Source organism: Drosophila hydei, unplaced genomic scaffold (assembly GCF_003285905.1).
Source record: "Drosophila hydei strain 15085-1641.00,03,60 unplaced genomic scaffold, DhydRS2 tig00000001-arrow-pilon, whole genome shotgun sequence".
NCBI classification, from domain to species: domain Eukaryota; kingdom Metazoa; phylum Arthropoda; class Insecta; order Diptera; family Drosophilidae; genus Drosophila; species Drosophila hydei.
Window position 1 is genome coordinate 14,162,954 of NW_022045643.1, and position 25,896 is coordinate 14,188,849.

The window sequence follows — 25,896 nt, forward strand, 5'->3', positions numbered from 1 at the left end:
ATGTGTGTTCCCAGCACTTTGCTTAATGGTTCCTGTGCGTCGAAGCACTTTAAGACGCAGCCGCGTCTGAGACTCGAAGAATTATATTTATGACTTTTCGCCGGAAATAGATGCCGAGTGAGGTTTTATAAGTATATGACTGCTATAAGTCGCGGAATAAAATATGTGCAGCATTTGTCATGTCTATTGGAATTATCGGAGGCTCATCTTACAGTGAAAATATTTTCTACTTGATACTAGACAGTTTAATTAAGGGTGTCTCTAATTGAGTGCTTGGGTCAATGACATCATTTTTGTGGTTATTTCGTTTTTGAACTTTAAGATATTTGAATTTTTTCGTATTTTCGACAATTTGAATGCTCAAAAAGTGTATTCACGAATTAAATTAGTGTAAAAGTCGTACTAAATAAAAACGCGTCAAAAATGCAAGCAGTTGTCGAAAATCGCGAGCAAATCGCGTGCGTTAACAATTTCATATGCGCTAACAGCTGCTTGTGTACTGCTTGCTTTACACTGCTTACGATAATCACAAATGTTTTGTTCACTGCTTTAAAAATACCAAATACAAAGTTTCAACGCATGCAGTTCTGGGAAGCAGTGTTTCTGTTCAGTACGGTTCACTGCATTGGTTTGTGTCTGGGCTATTTCGATCTGAACACATTTCACAATTCATAAGGTTTTGAAGTAATGAATAGTAAAATTAAAATTAAATAAATAGTTTTGAATTATGCACGCAAGTACTTATTAATCTATTTAAAACACATTAAGGAATCATATGATAATCCAGAAATAATAATTAATAAGGGGAGTTCATGCAAAGACGTTGATTAGTTAGTAGCCCGCTCCATGCAAAGCACATTTGAGGTCTTTAGCAGTCCTCATTACTCCTTCGAGATAATCAAGTAACTTACGGAAACTTTTCGCTCTTATTTATTTAATTTTCAGATCGTTTACGGCGCCGACGGCCAACCCGTTCGTGCTGATGCGAAGCGCGGACGCGGCAAGGGCAAAGCAACTGGCGCCAATGCCGTCGTCGCCAATGCCACAGCAGTAGCCGCTGGCAATGGAACACCAACAACTGGGGTAAGTGCATCCATCTGTTTCGCTACCTCAAACGCCTTCGGCTGCTTGACTTTTTATTACGCCAAGCCTTTGTCACAATCGCACAATACACAGTCAAGCAAGCTAATTAAGTCACGCGGTAGACAGCTTGTCTGCGGTTGAGCAGACGAAGTCTCAGTCTCAGTCCCAATGGCAATCCCAGACCCAGACCCAGACCCAGACCCAAACGCTGACTCAGTCTGTAGACCCATTTTGAGTGGCAGTCGCGGCATGCGGCAACATTTTCCACGTCATCACGCCGGGGCATCCGCATTGTTTGCGCAGGCAAATGGGCAACAGGCTTTCGGTCTGTTGCTCCCCTCTATTAAGCGGCAGTATAATCCATCCACCACGCGTTGCACGTAGCAGACTCGCATAGTCAGTGACAAGCGTCGGGTCAACCATTTGTGCCGTTCTCTCTGGCACCAGCTTCAAAGCACACTGAGGGCGAAAAAAAACGCAAAAGAGCAGGCAAAGTTACACTCCCAAAGGCTGCCGCCGACGCCGCAGCTAAAATCGCAACATGCCGCACGTAGCAAGACCCAAACAGAGTCAGCGGCACAGGCAGCAGCAGACACAGACACAGACACAGACAGAGAGTCCCAGACCCGGTCGGTCTAGCTACTTACGAGCATTGTTTGTCGAAGAGGAGGGTCTGTCTGCGACTGGGGAATCGGCGGACCGTTGGGCACTCGCTCCCAGCTAAACAGGGTCAGAAGCTGACATTGGCTTTGGCTTTGACCTTAGCCCTGGCTTTGACACGCAACTGCCGGGCTGTCTAGCTGGCGACTTGCCTTTTCCCTTTCAAGGTCGTGGCTCGTAAAAAGTTGTCTAATTTAATAGTCATTCACACACTTCCTGACTAAGCCGCAGCCCACAGCCCACAGCCCGCAGCGATTCTCAGTTGCCTTTTTATTCTATAATTGGGCTGTCATCAGTTCGCTTTCTTCAAAGAGTTCGTCCACGGAAAACTCTGTGATTTGCGCAATTATATTTACCAGTAATCAAAAGACATATAAAAATATAAATAATATATGATTAATATAACTATTAAATATATACAAAAATGTATTATACTCTTATATATATATATATATCCCAACAAATCAAGGATCTTTGAAAGCTCATTCCTAGCTCATAAGATAATAAAATGTAGTCCCAGACTTGTGTCTGTTGTCTGTGTGTGAGCTATATTTATCCAAGAAATAGCTTGCTGGGGCATTCAGCCCAAGGATTCAATTGAATCAGCTTCCCTTACGGCGATTAATGCTCCTTGAATGCCTGGAGTTGTTGTCGCCGCCATCTGCCTTCGCCTCCGCCTCCGCCTCCGCCACTTGATGCTCGTAAAAAGTTAACCAAACTTGAGAGTCATTCGCCGACTTCATCGTCGTCACATCCTGTGCTGTTGTCCTTGTGCGGCATGTTGCATGCCACACCCCATTGCTGGTGCTGCTTTAATCTGGCGATTTGTCTTGTAAAACGGCAACGGCAACGGCAACAGCTGTCTTTATGTCCACATTCGCATCCCGGGTGCCCCGTCAATGAAGCGTTGATTATGTCGTCATGGCTACACACACACACACACACACACAGACAGTTATACTATCCGGCGAGCGCACAGACAGAGTCGGGCAACAACTTGACATTCCTTGGCAAGCCCATAAAAACGCAGACAAGCAACGATGGCAACTGGCGGCATGCGGCATGCCACATCCTTAGTCGTAGCCAAATCACGTTGCTCCATAAAATGGCAAAAGTGAGCAACAAGTCGCACTGTTTCTTGACTCTGCCTTCGACTGACTGCGTGCCTCCTAACACTGCGGCGCTTGACATTGAACTGGCAACGGGCAACTGGCGCGGCGGCAGCTTCTTTAAGTTTGGCTGCGGTTTGCCTTTGAATTAGTCCCCAGCACTTGGTCCCCGACTTGGCTGCGACTTGCTCTCCACTTGGTCTTTCCTTCAGTTTCGCACTTGGGTCTCGTTCTCGTTCTCGTTCTCGTTCTCGTTCTCGCTCTAGTCTATTGCCAGTTGGCAGCCCGTTGGCATTTTGTGTGCCGCTGCATCTGTTGCTGCTGTCTTTCCGGCAACAGTTGCAAAGTTTGTCCATGTTGGCGTTGTTGTTGCAGCCTTTTGTTGCCTGCCTGACTGGGTGAAAGTGAAGTTTCGTATCGTTGTCGCTGGCTGTCCCAGTGACCAGCAACAGCTGCCAATGTTGCCTGCCATCGCGTCGCCGAAAATTCAGGTCGCATTGCATTGACATTGCCATCTCGTGACCTTTATCGCCTGCAAAAAAGCAACTGGAGAGCAAAAACATGAAATGGCCATGCGGGATTTGCCAAGGACAACGCCAAAAGCGTCGCTTCCCCATTTGGCAGCAGCTCCAACTCCAACTATCGAACACTCGCATACAACGTGCAACGTGCAACGCGCATTCATGGTTGCAAGCATTTTTGGCAAGCGCAGCGGCTATTGTTCATGTCCGTGTCGGCCTTTGTTGGCCCAATCCCGTTGCCAATCCTGTTCTCGGTCCATGGCCATGGCTCTTGCCACTGCCACAGCCAATGTTGCTTGTGGCAGCCTGCCACTTGTTGCCGCCGTGTCATGCAATCTGCATATGTATGTAGGCTGTCCCTAATGGACAGGACGGTGCTATCGTTGACCTACACTGTCCAGCAAGAACTCGCTCAAGCACTTATTGCTCTCTTCCTCTTGCTTGCTTTATTGGTGTGTGCAACTAGTAATCGTAGCTCGAGCAGAATGTCTACAATGAGCACAAATATAAACACGATTTAATCATGAAATTCATAACAAGAACTTTGAGATTTTAATGTTAAGAATCAGTCAAAAGAGCCAATGGCTGCCAGGACAAGCACTCGAGGGGCCTGCAGAGGATGTTTGTTGCCGTGAGACTGTGCTCTTTAGGCAGCAGAAGCAGGTGCTAGATCACTTGGAACTCATCGATTAGCTTTTGAAGCTCATTTAGAAAATATTCCCCGAATTAAGGCATTGTCTAAAGACAGAATTTGCAGCTTTGATCCACGACATCTTTAAAACTCATGTCCAACACAGCAAACACAGCTAAATAAAGTATTCAAAGACTAGTTGAGCGCGTCTGTTCCGAGAGCGGATTTCAAGTGCTTGCCTAGTTTTGTTGCACAGTGTAAGCTGCAGCATTTAAGGCAACACCCACGCCCACAATGCTGGCGCTCAGTGAAAATAACAGAATTCGTATTTTTTCTGCTTGTGTTCAGACACGCCAAATGCAAAATGCAGCTGCGGCGCGTCGTTGGCGGCAATTAGTCAACTCGCACACACAGATGTGGGGCGATGCAATCAGCTGTCACAATGTTTGGACAGGGAGCCGTGGCAGTGCCCCCCAGGGTGGCCATGGCCGTGGCACACACACGTAGTGTGGCCCGCGTGGCCCGCGTGGCACATGTGGCAAGCTCCACTTGAATGTAAGCCGCACGCTGCACTTAACGTCTAATTAGGCGCCGCTGAAAAGCCACTCAACGGGTTGCTGCCACACAGTGTCAAGCCATGTCCGCGACTTGGCCACACCTTGGCCATCAGTCAAAACACACAAAAAGCATACGAAGCAGCAGTAAAAAACGAAACGAAAGCGAATACGAAAAGAAACAGAAAAACGGCAGCAGCACATAAATGGGCAACATGCTGAACATGTCGGCGCCATGGCGGCTACCTCAGTAGCCGGCAGCGAGCCACCACGAGGCACCACCAACCGTGACAGGGACTGTGATTGCGGCTACCAAACGGCGGCAGCAGCAGACGACGACAGGCGACTCCTACGTGCAACTGCGACGGCGATGCCATGGCTATGATATCCAAAGAGCTTACAAGCGGCTCGTAAAAAACAGCAGACCCAGGCCAGACCAGGCCAGACCAGGCCAGGCCAGGCCAACTGCCAGTTGGCAACCGGCAACAGGCAACAGGCAGACAATTTGTCGTCCACAGCAGCACTTGGCACCACTTCTGATGTCCCAAACTGAAACGTAATCGAGACGCGACCAGGGGCAAGCCAGAAGGCAGACTTTTGGCACACGCTGCACGTGAGGAGTTCCCAGTTGCCAGTTGCCAGCTTGTTGCGGTTTATTTTTATGAGCGAGTGGCCAAGAGGGACGCAGGGCATAGCTGCTGCTGTATGTATGTGGTACTTAAGCCGGAACAATGAAAGCGCTGTTAAGGCCACGCAACGGGCAACTGGCAACTGGCAACGGGCAGCAACAGCTGTCGACTCTTGGCTTGTTCACTTTTGGTTCTGTGTGTCTGTGTGTGCATGGCTGGGCCACGTCAAAGCGGCCCTCAGGCGGCCTCGCGCTGTCTGCTGCCAATTCAATTGAAATCTGACCAAGCCAAAAAGCGCGGCAGCCAACCAACAGCAACAGCAACAACAACAACAACAGGAGCGAAACAATTTGCCACGGGATCCATTTCAATGTCAAGGCTCTGCGTGAACAAAAGTCAAGTTCAAGGTCTATGCCCGCGGCTCAGTGGGCCAAGGTCAGGCGAAAAAAGCGGAAAAAACGAGCGCCTCATCTAATAATGAGCAGCAGCAGAAAAAAAAGGTCATTGCGCTTCATTATGTCCGGGCGGCATTAACCCTTGCCTGCCACGCGCACGCACTTGACCCTTTTGCCAGCCCGAAGCAAAGAAAGAGAGACAGAGCCGAGCGTGAGGGGAGACAGCGCGGCCTACAGGATGTTTATAATAAAAAGGCAGGCGATTTGCTGCCGCTCGAATATCCTTGGGCTATAGGCAAAGGCAAAGTCTGTGCCTAGTCTCGGCTGCTGACTTTCGTTTCCCCAAATTTGTATATATATAACTTTTTTTATTTTTGCTGTTATCCTTTTTGGGCTGGCAAGTGTCGTCAACCTTTTGTCAGAGTCAGCGTCCCTTTTTGGTTTTTTTTCCGACTTTCGCCTGCTGCGTTATCAACTGTTGCTGCTGAGTCAAGGACCTGTGCCCGCAGCGTTGTTTGCATGTCCTTTTCATTGGTATTTTGGTATTTTGGTCCCTGTTGTCCGCCTGCTGGCAGACAAGTCTGCCGATTGTCTGAGGGATTCCCAAAGCCTTCGTGCGGGGCTCAAGTGGAAAGAGTCTGAAAGGTTTTACATTGCCCAAAGTCGCTAGCAGTTCAGAGAAGTTGATTGACCTGGCCTTAAGCTTAGGCAAAGTTGAAGCTGCCATTGATATTGCGTTTCATTACCTTTTTTAAATTGTGCTATTCAAAAGGTAAATCAATTTCCCTGCGTTTGGCATTTAAATTGAAGTGAAGTCCGAAAGATTTGCGTTCGCAACTTTTTTTCGAACAATTAATTTTCTTGCAGCAGCAGCAAACAATGAGTTTTACAATTTACAAGGCACACACACAAACGTAGTGTTATACAAAAGCCCAGCACTTCCGTTTCCTGCGTCTTACACACACACACACACAGCAAGGCAGACAAAATTGCAGCAATAAATTTGAAATTCAATTTAAAATGAACATAAATTGCTTAAACTTTCGAAGCATGTCATTTTTAAAACATTTTTCAACTAACACATACACACGCACACACACACTCACTGGCAGATGAAACACTTCACACAAACACACACTCACACACACACACACTCGCACGCACACACATAGCCATAAAGCGCATTAAGCGCTTTAAGGCACAAAATGCTGCCATAAAAATCGTTTGCTCGTTAATTTCTTGTGTACTTGTTTTTTTATTTACTGCTCATTCCCTCCACCCCTCATTCGCGTCTCTCTCCCTCTCTCCCTCTCTCTCTCTCTCTGTCTTTCTCCCACTCTTTATCTATCTGTCTTGCTTGTCTTACGCGTCACAGCTCCACACGGCCCCATTCGTGACTACAACAACCCCCAATGGCAGCCCCACCCACCACCCTGAGCGCTCACACACATACACACACACACGCACACACAGATAGCTCAGCAGCAACTTCAGCTTTGACTATATATACACACACACACACACATGCACACTTGATAAATGTGCATGGCACACACAGTCGCACACTCTTGCATGTATGCATGTGTACGCCGCGTTGTCTGTATAGCACATCCTACGAGGGCCGCTTGAGAAGTGTGTTCATTTATGATGCACGTGAAATAAATTATATGGTCAAAATTATATATATATATTTTCTATATAATTTAATGATATTTCAAAGTATATTTCCATATGTAGATTAGATTGATATATTATAAACATAAATGTTATGATTCGACTTGAGCGCAGCTTTTGGTTCAAATATTTGTATAATTTTCTATTCTTCTTCTTACATAAATATATATATATATATATATATATATATATTTTTTTTTTTGAATAATAAGTTTTAAGGTTAAGTTATGTGTCTCTTATTTAGTTAGCCATTTTGCTTAAAACAATTTAAATGAACAATAAATAACTCTTTGGTGCTTTGCTAATATTTTGAAAATATAAAAATTAATATTCACGTTTATATAAAAATGAATATTCACATTTATCATAATATTTCTATAATAATAAGTCAACTCTTTGGAGCTCTGATAATATTTAAAAAATAGAACAATTCATGTTTATCATAATATTTTTATTATATTAAGTCAACTCTTTGGAGCTCTGATAATATTTTAAAAATATATAATATTTTAAAAATATAACAATTCATATAATAAATATAATATTTTTATTATATTATGTCAACTCTTTTAAGTTCTCATAACATTTTAATAATACAACAATATATATTCATGAGTTATATTGAAAATATAACATATCATAATATTTTTATAATAGCACGTCAAGTTTATCAATATTTGTTAAGAACAATTGTCACACTAGCTTTGGCGTCCATCGTCATAATGACATTACTTTAGAAACTGCCCACCCTTAGCTGAGTCGCTGGCACAAAAAGTAAGCAAGAAAAAGCGATGACGGCGACGTCGACAGCGATGGCAGCAGAAAAGCTTTTCAATTGCCAGCTCACACTGGCGCATACGAAATGCGCGTCTATAATGCCTTATATAAACATGCACACACACATTTATATATATATACACACTTTTATTTATATACACATATATATAGTGTGTGCGTGTCTGTGTGCGGCTGTGTGTCGCTTTTGGTGGGCGGCTCTGGAGTCGCTTTAATTTTGGCATTAAGTGCGCTCACGGGGGTTGTTTCCGTTTGCGTTCAGCTATTTTTATTACATTTTATTTTTTTTGTTTTTGATCAATTTTGTAGCACTGCCAAATCCGGCAGGACTTTAATTCGCCAGACTTTAAGCTGAGGCGCAATTTAGCATAGCATACTTTTCTGCGAAGGATTAGTTTGTTGCCGACTCTCACGCATTCTGCCAATTTGCAATTGGACTCATTGCGAGGCTCGACGACTGCCGTCAACAAACAATAACAGTCAACCCCACAGCTCTCTCTCCCCGCTCTCCCAGGAGAGTGGCTCTAAGCCATTGTCCGTGCGCAGCTACAAACATAACAAACTTAGACACACACACATAGACAGGCACACACATACATATGCTCACGTATGTATGCACGTACATTGTCTGTGATTAGTTCAACCCTTAAAACTTGAAGCGGCGCCATTGCATTGGCATTGCTCATACGTCGCGTTGTCTGTTGTTCGCTGTATTTTGTCTGCTGTCTGTTGTCTGTTGTTTTCTTTGGCAGTCAACTTTTTGCACACAGGCAAACACACACACACACACACACAGTGTATGCTCTGCAACTAATTTTCTTTGTTTTTCAATATTTTCTGCGCTTTCGTCGCATTCTTTGTCCCTGTCTCGCAGGGCAAAAGATGTTTTTGCTGCTGCTGATTCTGCTGCTTAATGCAACGTCACAACAACATCGTCTGGTCGCCAATTTTGCTGTTGGCAGCACCTCAACCCCTTGCAGTCTGCTGCAGCTCTTAGATTCTAGCACCAGGCCCTTGCCACTCCAGTCAAAATGCCAAAACGGTCATAGACATGCCACGAACTTTGTCACATTGCAGATGCACGAGTTTGTTGTTGTCTATATATCTCTTTGTGTATATATATCTATATATATGGATATCTGTCTGGAATGGATATTCGCTGTTGCTGTCACTATTAGCAGCCATCTCACTCTCGCCTTGCTTGCTTTGCTATCCTGCGTTGTGGTGTTGCTGCTGCTGATGCTGCCGCTGCCTAATGCCCATTTGATGGCACACACTAATTGCTTGATTGCCAATACGATTCCCACGCACGCAATAGAAGGGGCTGCGCGGCAGCGGTAGCGACAGCAGGACCGGCTGCACTTCAAATGAACATTCGGCGATTTGAAGCGTCGCGATAAGCACGAAAGGAATTAAACATGGATTATAATTAATAAAGCAAGCGCAGCCCTCCCTCTCCCTCTTACTCACACACACACACTAGAAGTGTGCTCACCATAAAAGGGCAAGACAAGAAAAAAGCGAAAACGGCAATGAAAAAAAAGAGTGCAAACAAAGCAACAAGAAATATATGCACAATATTTGCGCTGCATTAAATTTTATGCCGCTGCCTGTTCCTCTCCTTCCAGGCAAAACAAAAGCAAAAAAAATGTAAGAAGAAGCAACGACAGCAACAGCAGCGAGCACATAAATTACAGCAAGCAAAAACAAAAGCAAAACGAAACGAAAAGGGAACGAAACGAAACGAAACGAACAAAAAACGACAACATGGAAAAATGAAAATGATAAATTGCAAACTGCACATAATTATGCAATTAAAGTTCGACGTTGTGTGTTGTTGCATTGGTTCTTGTTGTTGTTGCTTCTCTTGTTTGCTGTTGTTATTATTATTATTGCTGTTATTATTATTGCCTGGGCTGGGCTGGGCCCACAAAACTAACTTTGCCTGCAAATAACAGCTGCAGCCAACAACAAACTCCATAAGAAGCAGAGCCAGCAAAAAGTGCAACAGTCACTTTGTTGTTGCTTGCCAGCCTGATTATTTTATGGCAGGCAACGCCAACTCCAACAACAGCAACAACAGCAGCAGAAAGCAATCAAGCAACAGCATAAGAAAGCAAAACTTGCCAAGAAATCTATTTGCCTCGTCCAAATGAGATGTGAGACAAAGACAGCCTTATTAGCAATACAGTTCCAGCGTGTGAAACACTCAAGCGGTCAGACGAAGAGAGCAATACGTAATGGAGGTAATGTTAAGATTGATATCGCAATCGAAACTGAAAACTGATCAAGCGGGCTTAGAAAAGCCAATAGCCAATAGATCTGAATAGACTTTTGTTGATCAACGACGCTAACTATAAATATATATATAACTCTATATATGTATAACTTTATATGAATTATATGATGTTATATTACAGACTGATCAGCATCAATATGCAAGTTAATTAATATATGAAACTGTCTCAATTATGCTTAGTATAATCGATAACTTTTCGATAACTCAACCATTGGCATTGCTCATCAATGGTTGAAGCTGTTGGGACACAAATTATGAAAAATATTGGAATGAAAATATAAAAATTTGTTCTCAAACAATCAATTAATCAATCGATATGAATCGATCAATTGGAAACGCAAAATATTTTTAAAATCTTCTCGAAAACTATTTATATAGAATCTATTTACTTATTTCTTAGCAAGCCTAAAGAAAGCTTTCTCAAAGCACAAACTCACTGAATTATCGATAAACTCCCAACGTATCAATTCTCGATACAAACTAAATAAGAATATATTGAAAGTGCGCAAATTTAATAGCTGCAGCTATAAGTAATATGTACTTTTTATATATGTCAAACCGTTATTCGAATGCTTAAAGTTTTTATTAACTTTTTCTAAACGGAACATTTCAAGATCTTTACCTTTTTGCCTGCTTCATTCACATAGCTGTCGTGCCTATCTCTGAAAAAGCTATTACGATCGCAGCACATTGGGTAATCATATATGTTTAATGCGATGCTTTAAGGGCTATTATCGTATTAATTGTGAAGGGTGTGCTAATTGCATCTTTATTCGGACAAACATTGTATGCGATGCGATGCGATGCCTGCCCCAGAGTCGAGGTTTGCGTGCTGCTAAAACGTGCCACGCCCATTGCTTGTTGCGAATACGCCAGCCCTGCAATTTGCTTGGCCAGTTTGGGAGTCGGGCAGCTGTCGCATAATTGTTGGCGCCCTCGCAACAGCCGCAACTCAATTATGAAATATAAGTCTTTAATACGTTTCGCTTGCAACCAAAAAAGGGATTTTCATTTAATGAATTTATATTTGCTTAAAATTCCGTCCATTTCTTTTTGTTTTACGCCGACTTCTGCTTTATTGTATAAATTATTAATTTTAATTTTCTGCATGCATACTCCAGTGCACAGCCATAGCAGCGAGTGAATACACCAACACCCACACACGTACATATTTATGTATGTATATATTATACAGAAATACATATGGATATATATATATATATATATATATATATATATATATATATATATGTATATAGCAACGCAATTTGTGGGCACGCCCTGCTGCAACAGTTCGCTCTGGCACGCCCCAATCCTCGTGCTCGTGCACAGCCTCATCCACGTCTCTACTCCTCTCATCATCATCGACATCATCATAATCATCATAATCATCATCATCATCATCAGCATGAACGTGATTACCGTCGTTGCTGTTCTTTTGTGTCTGGCAATTAATTTTAAATTGGGCGTGCATACGAAAAATATTCGTAGTTTTCTTCCTTTACATTTTACGCGACGGTAATGTGCACATTGTTCATGTATTGGTTGCCGCCCACTAGTGTGCGTGTGCGTGTGCGTGTGTGTGTGTGTGTGTGTGCATGCGTGTGTTGACTTTGTCGTGCACTCTGGAGGCAAAAGCAAAACCAGAAACCTGTATTAAATGAATTTTGAGCGTTTTTAATTTTTAATGTTGTTGTCTTTGTTGTTGCTGCTGTTGTTATTGTCATTATAGTATATGTCGTTTGTTGTAATTGTTGTTGTCGTCGTTATTTGCTTGCCTGCATTTTCCGCACATTTGCATTACACTTTACCCTGCAGGGCATTGACTGAGACTTTGCAAACTCAAATGCACAAATATAAAAAAGATTAATAAATATTTAAAATATTCATATATAAATCAAAGGAATTCGACTATCAGATTGCAGACTATTCTCTAGCCAAGTTCTCAAACTTGAACCAGGATCAGGATCTTTGGCTTATGCTTCGATATCAATCATATCGCTTATACAAAATGTTTAGATATCGATTTTCAATGCATAGCAATCGCTGAGCTGCTCATCCATAGTAATTACTCGAAACACACGTTGTTTGCGATATCTTAAATCGAGGCAAAGAATGTCTCAATGAATGTGTCCAGCTGTGTGTGGGAAGTATTTTAAAGGAGCGCATATTTATACACTTAGGAAAAAGTCGATTGTGTATTTAAGTCATTTGCATTTAAGGGAATTGCTTCAATAGATTATGCTGATTGTATGCTCAACCAATTTAATGTGCAATCGAATGTTATTTCGAAAGTTTCCAACTGTTCTCTACTGTCATTTGCCAAGGCAGCCAACCTCAGCCCCAACTCCAGCTGAACGTCTCAATCAACTTGTTAAAGAAAATGGCAGCTTAGTCAGCTCGGTTATTACGTGAAATGCTTGGAAATAACTTTCAATAGTTGCCAAGCTCCATTTAATTGGATCCATTATGCATACAGCACACCTTCATATAATTGTACATATATAAGCCGGCTCTTGTTTTCACATACTCATGTGAGTATTTGCCTAGAGCCCTCATTGATAATGCAATGCGCCCTTGCCGCATCGCAGGCCCTTCGATAAACAACCTCGTCGCTTGGCAACTAAGCAGCTACCCCAGCCAACACAATACCCATTAGTGTGACCCCAAGCACCGCCCGGCATCGAGCAACCCTTTGGCTGGCGTAAATAAAATAAAAAACATTCAAAAGCCGCCCCACTACAACTCACTCTAAACTCTAAGCACATTTCATTTGCTTAAAATTCCAATTCGCTTGAAAATTTGAATATTTTGCATATTTTGTGTGTGCGAGAGTGTTTCCCGCTCTCTCTCTCTCTCTCTCTCTCTCTCTCTCTCTCTCTCTATCTCTGCGTACGCGCTTAAAATGCCTGCAACATTTTTTAGATTTCAACATTCTTCTTCTTCTTCTCCGTTTTATTTTCTTTATTATTTTGAGCTGCTAAAAAACATTAAAGAAAATTGTTTGCAAAAAGAAAAGGAAAAATGAAACAAGAAATAGCAAAAACTGGAAACTCTTTGCGCCAGAAATTCCAGCAGCTAATAATAAAAAATAATAATAATAAAAAATGCAGATATTTTGTTTTTAAACGAGCGGCCATAAAAATTGTTGCTTATGCTTTTTGGGGGCCGACTTCGAGGCAGGTTTATAAATAATTCATACGGACGCGCGCGTATAAGAAATTAAAACACACAGAAGAAGAAGAAGAAGAAGAGGAAGAGGAAGCAAAAGTCAGGGTATACAAGAAGCAAACAAAAAGAAAGAAATATAACGAAAGAAACCGTCGAGGAGGCATATTGATTTTCTTACGTGCCACAGCTGAGGTGCACAAACCACGCGACCAACCGCCAGTCCCCCTCCCCAGTCCCAACCCACCGGCTCTGCTGGCAAATTTCGATTGCTTTAAAGGCAAACGAAGCGGGCAAAAATGTAAAAATAAAGGCAATTTTTATAGTAATTTGCATGAATAAACTATAAAATAAACATATAAATATAAATAATGTGTTGCCACAGATACGAAGCAGCAACAACGCCAGCAACAACAACAACAGCAACAGAGAAATAACAACAATCGACAAAGTTTGCAGCAAAACAAACAAAAGCAAAGCAATAAGAAGAGGAAGCAGCAGGCGAAATAATCGAAGCAGCCATGAGTAAAACCAACAACAACAGCAGCAACAAAATGGCAGACGTGAAAGGAGAAAGAAAACAAAAATAAATAATGGAAATTTCTTTCTCTTGCCCTGCTAGTCTCTCGCGCTCTCTCTCTCTCTCTCTTTCTCTCTTTCCTGCTCTCTCAAGTAAAATAACAAGAAATTGCTAGAAATACAAAAGCGAAAATAAAATAAATTGCATCATAAAACGTAGCTGAGCAGCAGCGCGTGAGAAAGAGATAGAGCAACTAATGCTATTGCTGCCAACAATAAGCAGAAGCACACGAAGAAGAAGAATTGCGAAAAAACAGTTAAATTAGAATTTTATGCAAATTAGGCATATTTCAGGAGGAAACTGCAGCTAGGCGAAAGTTGTCAGTTGGCTTTATTCTTCTTCTTCTTTTTTTTTGGTTTACCAGTGTCGCCACCGCCTTCCTTTCATTCAATATGTGTTAATTAACAAATTTATAACTGCACGCGAAGTGCACAGAATTTTTGCAAATTTATGCAATTTAGATTTTATAAATGTTGGCGACAACAGCAAAGTTAACAATAATAAGCAAACTAACTGCTGCATGAGTCGTGTTGCATGTGGCCTGCGGCATATGGCATGCGGCATGCGGCATGCGGCATGCGGCATGTGTACTTTTGCTGGCCAAACATCAAATTAGTCACTACCTAATGCCAAACACAAGAAGTGCTGCAAATATTTATGTCACCCACTGTTGACTGGCAGCTATGGGCAACACATAACTCTATTGTGTGTGCGTGTGTGTGAGCGTGTGTGTGTGCTTGTTGACTTATTATATAACTTTGCTTATTAGCCTTTTCCGTGTTTTATACCACATAGAAGGAGCTAAAAACTGAACGAAAAATTTTGCTCAAGGACTACCGACTGCGCAATACTCTTTAATAAAAAACAATTAAGAGTCAAGCCCTCCTAATAGCTGCGCACGCGATAATGACTTAAAAATGTGTCTATTTCAAAACTGTGTGGAAATTTTTGAAAATCTAGAACATTAAAAGTCTCTATCATCATCGCAAGGGCCTATCTAGTAAATATGACATCTCAAACTTTTCATTTCATCATTCAAACCAAATCCAGTTGTCGATAATAAAAAAATTATGAGTTATTGAAAAAAGTGCTAAATTTGAAATTGTAAGTCTCTCGGCTTCTTCTGCCTGTTAGAGACATATTCTCTCATCCGTTATACCCTGAATAGGATTAGTCTAAAACAGAAATAGAAAAAAGTAAAAGAAAATAACTTTTTAACTTTAATTTGATTTTTAACTTTACTTTATTTGATATGAAATCATCAAGAAGAAATAAGTTAAATACGATTTGTGAACTTTTCTCATAGAGTTATATTTTTTAAGATGTAATTCACTCTTTTTCTAAAATCTAAATAAGAGTGAATGAAGTTTAGAACGAGTAGTCGACAGCAACTGTTAATTATGACAGCATACAAATAGTGCGTGTACTTTTAAAACCCAGTGTATGCATTGGGTTGAGTAACGTGCCAAACAATGTCAAGCTCCTGGAACGCGCTGCCGATCGCTGCTGCAACTTTCAGGCAAAACATACTTTAAAAGCTCCCGCAAATAAGTGATACAAAATGTATGTTGAGATATATATATATATATATATATATATATATATATAGACTTATGTGTATTCAAATGTGGCTTGCTCAATGGGAAGAGGCGTGGGCATTGCCACAGATCTCGCTGCCAGCAGCATTAAAACTTTGATAATTACATAACTTTTACCATATATGGAAGTGCATGAATGTGTGTGTGCGTGGATGTATGCGAATTCAAATGTTTGCTACACATTTTTTGGCCACACGAGGCAAGGAGTGAGGGGCAAGGAGCAACGAGCGAGGAGCGAGGAGCGAGGAGCGAGAGGGCATGGCTGCCGGCACAGCCATAATAAATAAACGTAAATTTTGCATGTGGCGAGTTAATGCAAATAGACACACGCACACACACACAGAGAGGGTTGTTGGGCGGTGGGTGTGGCAGGAAAATGTAAAATTAATGCATAAAGTTTACAGCAGCAGCAGCAGCAGCAGCAAAATCAACAACAAGAACATGGAAATACGACAACAAAATAAAAAAAAAAGAAACAAGAAAATTCCAACTGCTGGCAGAGAGAAATGAAAATACGAGTAAATAATGCTCGTTGATAAAAACGTGGCATAGTTGCAGCAATTGTTGCTGCTGCTGAACCCTGGGCCAAAACAAATTCTGGTGTAATTATTGCTTCGGCCCAACTGCCAACGGCCGAAATGCGACAGCGGAAGTGCTGAAAATATGATGAGAATGGCAGCACGAAACCGGAAACGGATGTTGTCAAATGAGATTATGCAAATGTTGCAACTGCGAGCCAGCTCGTTGCAACTGAGCCAAAGATTTTGTTTAATTATTGAGTTTGCTCCGCTAACTAGCCAAGTTCATATATTTGAGTGCCTAAATCAAGAATTCTTAGTGTTCTGATCGGCTTTGGTTATCTGCAGTAAAGCGCCTTTGCTGCAAGGAGATTGCATGCAACATCTGCATCTGGCTGCACAGTTTTCGCTTTTAATTTGAAAGTTCAGTGAGCAGTGCCACATTATGCGGCAACTGCGGCTGGGCGGGCCGTTAACCAAACAACGGCCAACTCTTTGCGATCGAGCTGCTCAGGACACAACAGCAGCAACAACAATAAAGTACACAAGCTGCTTTTAATGTGCCATTAAAATGGGACGTCGTGTCTGTGTGTGTGTGTGTGTGTTGTCTGTGTGTAGGTGTGGCTGTTTGGTCAGCGTCTGCCTTGCAAGCAAACTAAAGCCATAAAAGCACAAACAGAAACAACAACAAAATATATTGCAAAACAAAATGGCCACTTTCCCAGCAGCAACAACAATCCGCCATTTTATATTATTATTTTTGCCAGCTTCCTTTTACGCAGACACACACACACACGCATAGACTGTGGTGCCGGCAACATTTTTAATATTGCCGCCCTTTTCGTTTGTTATTTTTCATTTATTTTCCGTGGCTTTTCATTTATTATTATTTCATGCGCTTCAATGTGTGCGGCACATAATTCAATGGCACTGCCGTTTCGTTGCAACGTACTTGTGGCATCCACATTGATCAATTGGCCCGCAGTTCAAATGTCGTATACGAAAACGCTAAGAGATATAAACAGACTCGCTGATAATTGCTCTGGCCTGGCACTCCGCTCAACTACAGCGCACACTGCGCCACGCCCACGCCCACGCTCACACACACACACACAGATACACAGCCAGGCCCACACCCAGCAGAACCTCACACACACACACACATGCATAGCGCTTCCTTTGGCAGTGCCACATCCTGGTCTTTGGCAAAGGTTTATTCACTATTTCTTTCAACTTGTCGTTGGACTAAATGACAAGGGTATATATATTGTATATATAATTGAAAATAAGGGAGTGACAGAGAGAAGCGTATATATAGCATATATAAGAAATATTCATATATATATTTTATAACTTTGTATATCTTTCATGCTTTGTCTTGCTCTTTTATTTTAGAATTCTTTGAGAAGCCTTGGCTTCCTAACGGCTTTTGATAGTTAAGCTGTTGGGCAATCTTAGAGTTAACTAATCGATCCATTCGTCCAGCTGCCACATAATGAATATCAGAATAAGTCTTTTGATTCTATGACATTTATAAATATATATATTTATTTTATTTATATATATTTATCTTTATATATATATATATATTATTTTTATTTTTTTTTTTTAAATTTAATCTGTTCTAAACCAATAGACCCCCACAATAGATTTCCACCCAACTTTCACGCTGCTTAGTGGAATTTATTTATGAATTATTTTATAATTATATTGTTATTCCATTTATAGTGTATTCAGAGTGCGCATAGCAAAGCAGCTCTGTCTACACTTTTTCATGTTTTTATATTTTTTGTTTTATTTCTTCTGCCTCTTCTTCTTCGTTTTTGGTGCTGCTTGCAATTTTCATATCATTTAATTAAAATCGCAGATTTCGTACACGTTTTCGTTTTCGTTTTCGTTCTGGGCGCATTGCTTGAGTTTCATTTTTATTTTTATTTTTATTTTTATTAGTTTTATGGCCGGTGAAAAAGACGCTGCAGAAGTGCAAAAGGCAGAAAATTAAAAATACTTCGAAGCCAAACGCACAAAATGTGTAAAAATTAAGAGAGAAGCGAGTGAAGAAGAATTGAATTGAATTGAATTGAAATGGAGATGGAGATGGAGTTGCATCCAAGACTTCAGTTCAGTCGAGTATCATATCGAGGGGGCCTGTGGGGTCTCTGCAATCGAAGCGGGGGGCGTGACGCCATTAAATTGCGGTTCAGCAGGCACCCTGCAGTTTTTTGAAAACCTTTTTTATAGGCGCAGGTTTTGATTTATTTTTTGAGTGGCCTGCGCAGGGGAAGGGATTAGAAATGCCCTCGTTTTTTTTTTCTTAATTTGAAATTGAATTGAGTTTTCGAAACTAAATAAATATGCATGACATTTAGCAACTGATGAGGCTAAAATAAGACAAAGAGAACTCGAGAATTGAAAAAGAAGCTCAAGAAAAATTGCTTTCATTTATATGGCACGAAAATTGTGTTTTTTTAATTTCATTTTACTTTTAAATTATGTGCTGCTGCTGCTGCTTCTTCTACGCTTGCTTTACATATATATATACACATATATATATATTTATATATATATGCTTTGGTGTGTGTGTGTGTGTGAGTGAGATGCAAAAAGCAAACTAATCAAAAAATTCAATTTCCTTGGAAAATTTAATTTTGCTCAGGGAAAATTCAATTTGCCTGCTTTTCGGTGTGCATTTTCTCTCTCTCACTCACTGTCACTGTCTCTCGCTCTCTCCCTGTCTCTCACTCGCTCGCGTAGCCAACACGAGCACACACACAGGCACAGGACCAGGCACAGTGAGTCCTTACGTAACACACTTTTGCCCTCAGCATTTGGCTTTTTGTGTAGATTTTTGCGCCAGCGCTGCAAAAGATAAACATTTTTAATGTTATTAGCAACAATTTGCTGTTGTTTCTTCTTCTCAATGATGCTCTCGCTCCCGCTCACTCTCCCTCTCTCTCTCTCTCTCTCTCTGTCTTCCTGTGCCCTACATGCATTTAATAACTTATTAGCTCGGCACAAATTGCCCTTTGTCTCTGTGTGAGTGTTGGCCATTAAGCGTTTGTTTGTGCCATTGTAATTTGCCCGCAAAGTATGCAGCACATTTTGCATACAATTTAATTAATATTTATGCATCTTTTAATGGCCACAGAGAGTGCTGAGCGCGTTTAGCTTGGCAATTCATTTGCTGCTCTGCCAAAAGGTCACGGCCAAAAGTGCGCGAACAACAACAGCAACAGCAACAACAACATCAATAACGAGTTAGCCAGAGCTGCAGCTGCATTTTGCGCTGCCTTTAACAGCCGCAATTCGCCTTGACTCTGGCCTGGCCTGGCCTGGCCAAGCTGGCCATAAGAAATATAAAGAACAGCAGCAACAACAACAACGGCTCGAAAAACAGGTTTTTCTGCGACTGACTCTGGCTCTGGGCGCGATTTAAACATATTTTTAGCCACACACAATTGCATGCATATTAAAAGCAACAACAATAACAACAACAACAACAACAACAAGAATAAAGAAATAGAAAAAAAGAAGGCGAAGCAGATGAAAAAATAAAGCGAACAAAATAGAGGCAAAGGGGTTGTGGCTCATGAAATATTCTGACCCCGGGAGTAGTCGTTTGACTGCTCCTTGCTGCAGTTACAGGCGGACGAGCTTAGGGTTTCAGCTCCGGCTTTGACTTCGCCTTTGGCTGCAGCGATTTAAGCGTTTGATTCGCCGTTCCAGACATGCTTCATTACCTCTCAACTTTGCGCATTCCTAGCAGTCCAAATGACACTGGGCCCAGAAGAAGTCACCAGCTATGAAGCATCTTAGCCAATTACCAAGCACTCATATTGGTAGTTTCCAAATGCAATTGATTAATTTATAGCCATGGTTACATACTCAGCTGCAATTCGAATCCTTTAATAAATAAAGAGAATTGTAACATGAAACCTCGCTCTCTCACATATTTAATTTAGTATATATATTCTCAATCACTCTGATTTTTGGACATATTCCGCCCATTACTTTTGTAGATCTAAGATAATTATTTTTAGCAGAAATAAATATATTTAAAATTTAAAAAAATGAAATTGTGAGTGAGAACTGAACTAGTGAGCAAACTGATTGAGTTGACTGTGGAAGAAGTGAGTGAGAAGAGAACTAGTAGAAAGCTGAGCTACTGAATAAATGAACTAGTCAATAGCTAAAAAAGTGAGTGAGAAGTGAACTAAAAGGCAAGTGAACTAGTGAGTATTTTCGAGTCAGCTCACAGTTGATCCTTATATCAACTTCCTCCTAAAAGCTTACGCTTATCCTTTAACATATATGCAAAGCATATATATATATATATATATATATATATATATATATATATATATATATATATATATATATATATGTATGCAATTTTACTTACTGATGCAGTTCTCTGACTGACAATAATTAAATGTTGCTGGCGATGCAACATTAACGTCAACCACAACAACAACAACAACAACAACAGCAATTCGAGCAAAATGTTCATTAAAAGGACGCAACGAAAATATTAAAAGTGAAAATGCAATTTATGTGTCCATTGTCTTTACACAACGTCTGCCAGCAACAGCAACAATAGCAGCAACAACAGCAAGCTTAACGCCTTTTCGTCGTAAATTTTATTCAACGTATTTTTTGTTCATTTTCCTTTTCGTTCGTTTTTCAATTTTTCGCACATTTTTCTCGGTTGGCCTTTGTTGTTGCTATTGTTGCTGTTGTTGGATGCCCTTTTTAAGCATTTATGTCCTTTTTGTATTGCCTGGCTGTAAAATGCACTTAAGCCAGCCAATGTGCAACGCGCAGCGTGCAGCGTGCAACGAAAGATGCAGCAACAACAGCCGCCAGTTCAAGAGCTTTGCCCATAACTCTGATTTACCTTTGAGTATACCCTCTACGATATTCAATGCTAATTGTTATATGCGCGTGAGAGCTGTATAATTAATCTTAATTAAATTAACAGTGGAAAAAAGCTAACTCTCTCAATTTTTCATAAAAAAGCAGCTAATTGAGTAGTGAAATTAAATAGAGTAAAAGTTGGGCTAGAAGCAGATAATTAATTAACACACACACATATATATATTCATTGTTTATTTATTTCGATTTCATATTAACAGAGTATGTTCTATACAATGAATTCCTGTTATATATTTATTAGTCAGACTAAGCTAAATTTACAATTACTTTAAAACAAACGAATTTCATTTCAGTTATTCTATGACTATTCACATATTCCTGCTTTTAAAATCATCAATTTAAGCTTTCACTATTGAACCTTGAAGTCCATCATACCCGCTTGCAGAACTTATGTTGTTGCACTCCAATCCAAAACTCAGGCAATGCTTTATTCCTTTTTTTGTTTTTTGTTTTTTTCGTTTAGTTTCTGCTGCTGCCGCTGCATAGCGCTTTTTCTCTCCTTTGCTCCTTATGCTTCTTCGCTGATTTTTTTTGCCATCGTCGCCGTCGCCGTCGCCGCCGCCGCTGCGGACTTCGCCGTATACCTTTTAAATATTCGCTGGCGGCCATAAATCATTCGAGGTTATGTTGAATTTTAGACAATTTTTTATGCATTTAGTTTCTCAGTTTGTTTTTTGTTGCTTTGTTTTGTAGCCGTCTTCTCTCCGCCTTCGCCTGATGTTCATTGGACTGCTGTTGTCTTTGCTCTGGCATGATTTGTAGTTTATGGCTGCCTTTCTTCTTCTCCTTTTTTGTTGTTGTCTTTTTGTTTTTGTTGTTGTTGAGCGCTTGCTTTTGCATTTCGTCCAGCAAAGCAAAAAAAAATAAAACAGTGGCAAAACTTTCGCGCTCTTCTACCTACTCGCCGCGATCTGTCAACTGGCAGTCCAGGAAAAAAGCTAAAAAAGAAGCTGAACCCAAATGGAAAAATTAGTTTTTTGTCTTCTTCATTAAATGTTTCTGAGATGTGAAAACGAATGCAGAAATGCAAGACAGGCAATTAAAATGTATATGCACACACAAACATACATACATACACACACACACACACATACAGACATATTAAGAGCCTGTCTTGAGTCGCGTTTTAGATGCCCTCTTTGCTGGAACGTTCAATCTTCAATTTGTCTCGCTATCAGGCTGAGTATATGTAAATGTGTGTGTGTATGTATTGCTGGCTGTGCCCTGCCTCCATTTCCTGTTCGCCGTGGCGAACTTTTGGGCAAGTGTTCAACAGTCCATAGCCCGAAAAGCCCGTCACATGCAAATTCAGTTAGCCATTTCGCGCCACCAACCAATGGCTCTTGGCCAAACTGTCTGCCACATGGCGGAACAGCAACAACAACCAACAACAACAGTCAAATCAACGCCCTCCCCCTGGCCACACTCTAGGGCCTAGTCTGGGCGTAACCCACCGGCCTTTGGCAGTGCAAACATTTAAATGCATGAAAGCGAAAGGATTTTGCCAAAGTCCAAAATCAAACAACAAAAAATTGCGACGCGGCTGCAAAACCAACAACAAATGCAGCATCGAGGGCCGTAAAGAGAGGGAGAGTGAGCGACAGAGCGAAAGAAGAGAGAGTGAGAGAGTGAGAGGGAGGGCAACATCAGACAACTAACGATGGCTGGCAGCGCGAGTCCAACTGTGACTCCAGCTTCAAACACAGCTCTGCGCGTTGTTTTTTCCAGTTGACCAGACCGCGTTTTTTACGGACACAGCGCTGCAAGGGCCGACGGGGCAGCGGGGGGCAACTGAGGGTGGCCAGAGACTGGCTGTGATACAGTTTTATTTATTTTTTGATGTCCGCGCGTGTTTTTAATTAAGTGCAAAATAATGAATTTCATATATATATATATAGATGTGTGTGTGTGAGGGAGAGGGGCAAGTTGTGGCTGTTTTGTTTTGGCTGCTGCCACAGCGAAAGTGAATTTTGGCCACACTGTGTGTGGACTGCAGGACTGCATCTGGCAACTGGCAACTGGCAACTGGCATTTGGCATTTGGCGCACTTTTAGAACGCTGCCCATTACGAGTTTAATGCAATTTTTTCCGAACGCTGGCCACATTTCATTATCTCAAAATATGTCAGATGACTTAATGCAATTTTCGCTTGGCGCCATGAATTTGCGCTCCAAGCAGAGCGACATTTCGCCGCTTGCTTTATTGAACCCCGAGTGACACACACACACACACAGAAAGAGAGACACACACACACACAGTATCTGGCTGGCATTTCGCCCTACGCTGTATCGCCGTCTGTGTCTTGGCCATGGCACGTAATTCAATTTCGAACTGAAGTTAAAATTCAATTAAAATGAGTCAACTTGAGCGTAATGCAATTTTGTCAGCCAATGCCATTAGTGAAATATTAACGCAAAAAGCAACACGCTCAGATAAAAGCAAAATAATGAACATCAAAAATTGCATAAAACCTGCCTCTAAGGCCCACTTTACAGTTACTACAGCTGTGCCACTTGCCCGTAATACTTTGAGCCTTTGATTTTGAAGGATTGTAAATAGCCTATAGAATTTTAACTAGTTCGCAATTGGTAACTAGTTCACTCGTTCCTCGCTCATAAGGCAACTTAGTTGATAAGTTCAAAAGTCTAAGCTAGTAAAGCTCAAATTTTCAAATCAAAACACAAATTTTAATCAGTCTAAATCAGTTTAAAGCAAGTGATGCACAAAATTCAACGTCCATTTTACTTTAAGTTGAAAGTTTGGACTAAAAGATTTTCACACATTTTCATTTTGAAATTGAGAATTTGGCAGAAGCTAATAGAAAGTGAGTCAACTTCATTTTACACACAGTTTCAGCATTCTTTTGTATTAGTTGCTTTTGCCTGTGTGTTCACTGTACCAGAAATTCATTATGCCTGTGTTTTATTTATATATTTTTATACATTTTTTTTTTTTCAATTTTATCAGCTTTTTTTTTAGCACAAATAATTTGTCATATTTTGGCTTTCAGAGCAGCTGCTGGCTCCTAAATCGCGCTCAGTTGCTCCAACTCCTGCGTCCTTTCGCCCCGTCTCGCTCTGCCTCTCTCTTTCTCGCTCACACACACTTGCTGTGTATTTTCGCTCGTTATGTAACCCATAAAAACTGAACAAATGCGACGCCACGGCACGCGCCTAAAAGTATGCTATAATTCAACTCCAGCACATGCCACCCGGCCTGGGCAGGTCCTATCAGCACTCACACACATACACATAAGCTGTGCACACATCTGTGTGTGTGTATGTGTGTGTGTGTATCGCATATGTGCGTCCATAAAAAGATGAAATTATTAAATTTTATGTAGCGTAAATTCTTTACGATGCGTCTTACCAAAAACTTCAAAAAAGTGGAAAAAATAACAAAAACATTTTCTTCCACATGGACAATTTGCAACTGTTGTTGTTGCTGCTGCTGGTGTTGCTGCTGTGGTGTGCTTTAGTTACACCTCGAAACATGTATTTCACTAGCTCAACTAGCGCTCAAAATTAAAAGCAGCAAAATAAAAGACGAAGCTGCGCATAAAATTTTCCTTTTGACATTGAAAAATGCTCGGTCACGTTTTTTTTTTTTTGGGCTTGGAGGGAGATTGGGGCAAGAACGCCTTTTTTCTTGGAGCGTGGAGGCGGCCCTGCTGCAACGCAAAAGAAAACAAAACAAGAAACTGCCGCGCTTTGAATACCTCGAAAATGGCCAAAAGTGGGCGTATTGCTGTGGGCCAAACTGTTGTAACAGGCGCCTGTATATCGTCTGTATATATATGATATTATTATAAACATTATTATTAAAATCTTAAGCATTAGCCAAAGTTGAGGCCTTGAATGCTTAAACAACATTTGTGCTTTATGCTCAGGGTATTTGCTAGTCGAGCAGGCCCGACTAAAGCACTCTTGCTTGTTTCATGCTGTTGTTGTTGCAGCAGCGATTGGGGGCAGCAACTTCACAGACAATATTTCTGGTTTTATTTTGTTGTTGTCTGTATTTGTATTTCTGCTGCCCGCGCTCTTTGCAATTTTTATATATTTATTTATATGCCTTTTATCCTTGTTGTGAACGCCATTGTTGGCTGGTCAACTCGTGACTTGGTTGTTGTTGCTGCTGCTATTGTTGTTGGAGACCATTAAAACGACGCAGCATAATGGCAGCAACAGCAAAAGGCAAATGGGAAAAAAAAACACAGCACAAGCAACACATAAATTAAACTACCTGTCGCTCCAGTAGCGCACAGTGCCCCTGCCCCTGCCCCTGCCCCTGCCCCTGCCCCTGCCCCTGCCCCCGCCTTCCAGAAAACGGATTCAGCATTTTAATCTAAGCCAAAGATAAGCAAAATTAGTTTCAGGTCTCAAAGCGTCTTTTCCACTGATCACTAACCACTATCTCGATTTCTATTCGCTCTTTGCAGGTAAGTTTCTGTGTTTCGTCCCACTGTGCAGCTAAATAAGTAAGTAAGATCTGTGCCTGTTATGCGGAGTAATTTTTTGGCGGGTGGCTTATTAAATTGAACATATTCGCATGTTGCATGCGACTCGTAGTGCATTTTATTACATGCCTAGGACGCCGCAGGATATGCTGCGCATCCTTACAATCGGCTGTCAGCCAGAGAGACCCGAGCTAGTTAGAGCGAGACACAACAGCAGCGAGCATACAATAATGTCCTCGCAAATATGCAAATAACTTGCAAAATTCGTTATATTGACAACAACAATGGCAA

General features: G+C 41.2%; 1 protein-coding gene across 1 annotated transcript in view; it reads left to right on the top strand.

Moving 5' to 3' along the window:
- LOC111597607 (DNA N6-methyl adenine demethylase) overlaps nucleotides 1-25,896 on the top strand; it is a 103,118-nt gene that overhangs the window by 22,122 nt on the left and 55,100 nt on the right. The window contains exon 4 of the mRNA XM_030225695.1: nucleotides 946-1,083. Coding sequence (XP_030081555.1) covers nucleotides 946-1,083 — 138 coding nt within the window. The remainder of the gene's footprint in view (nucleotides 1-945; nucleotides 1,084-25,896) is intronic.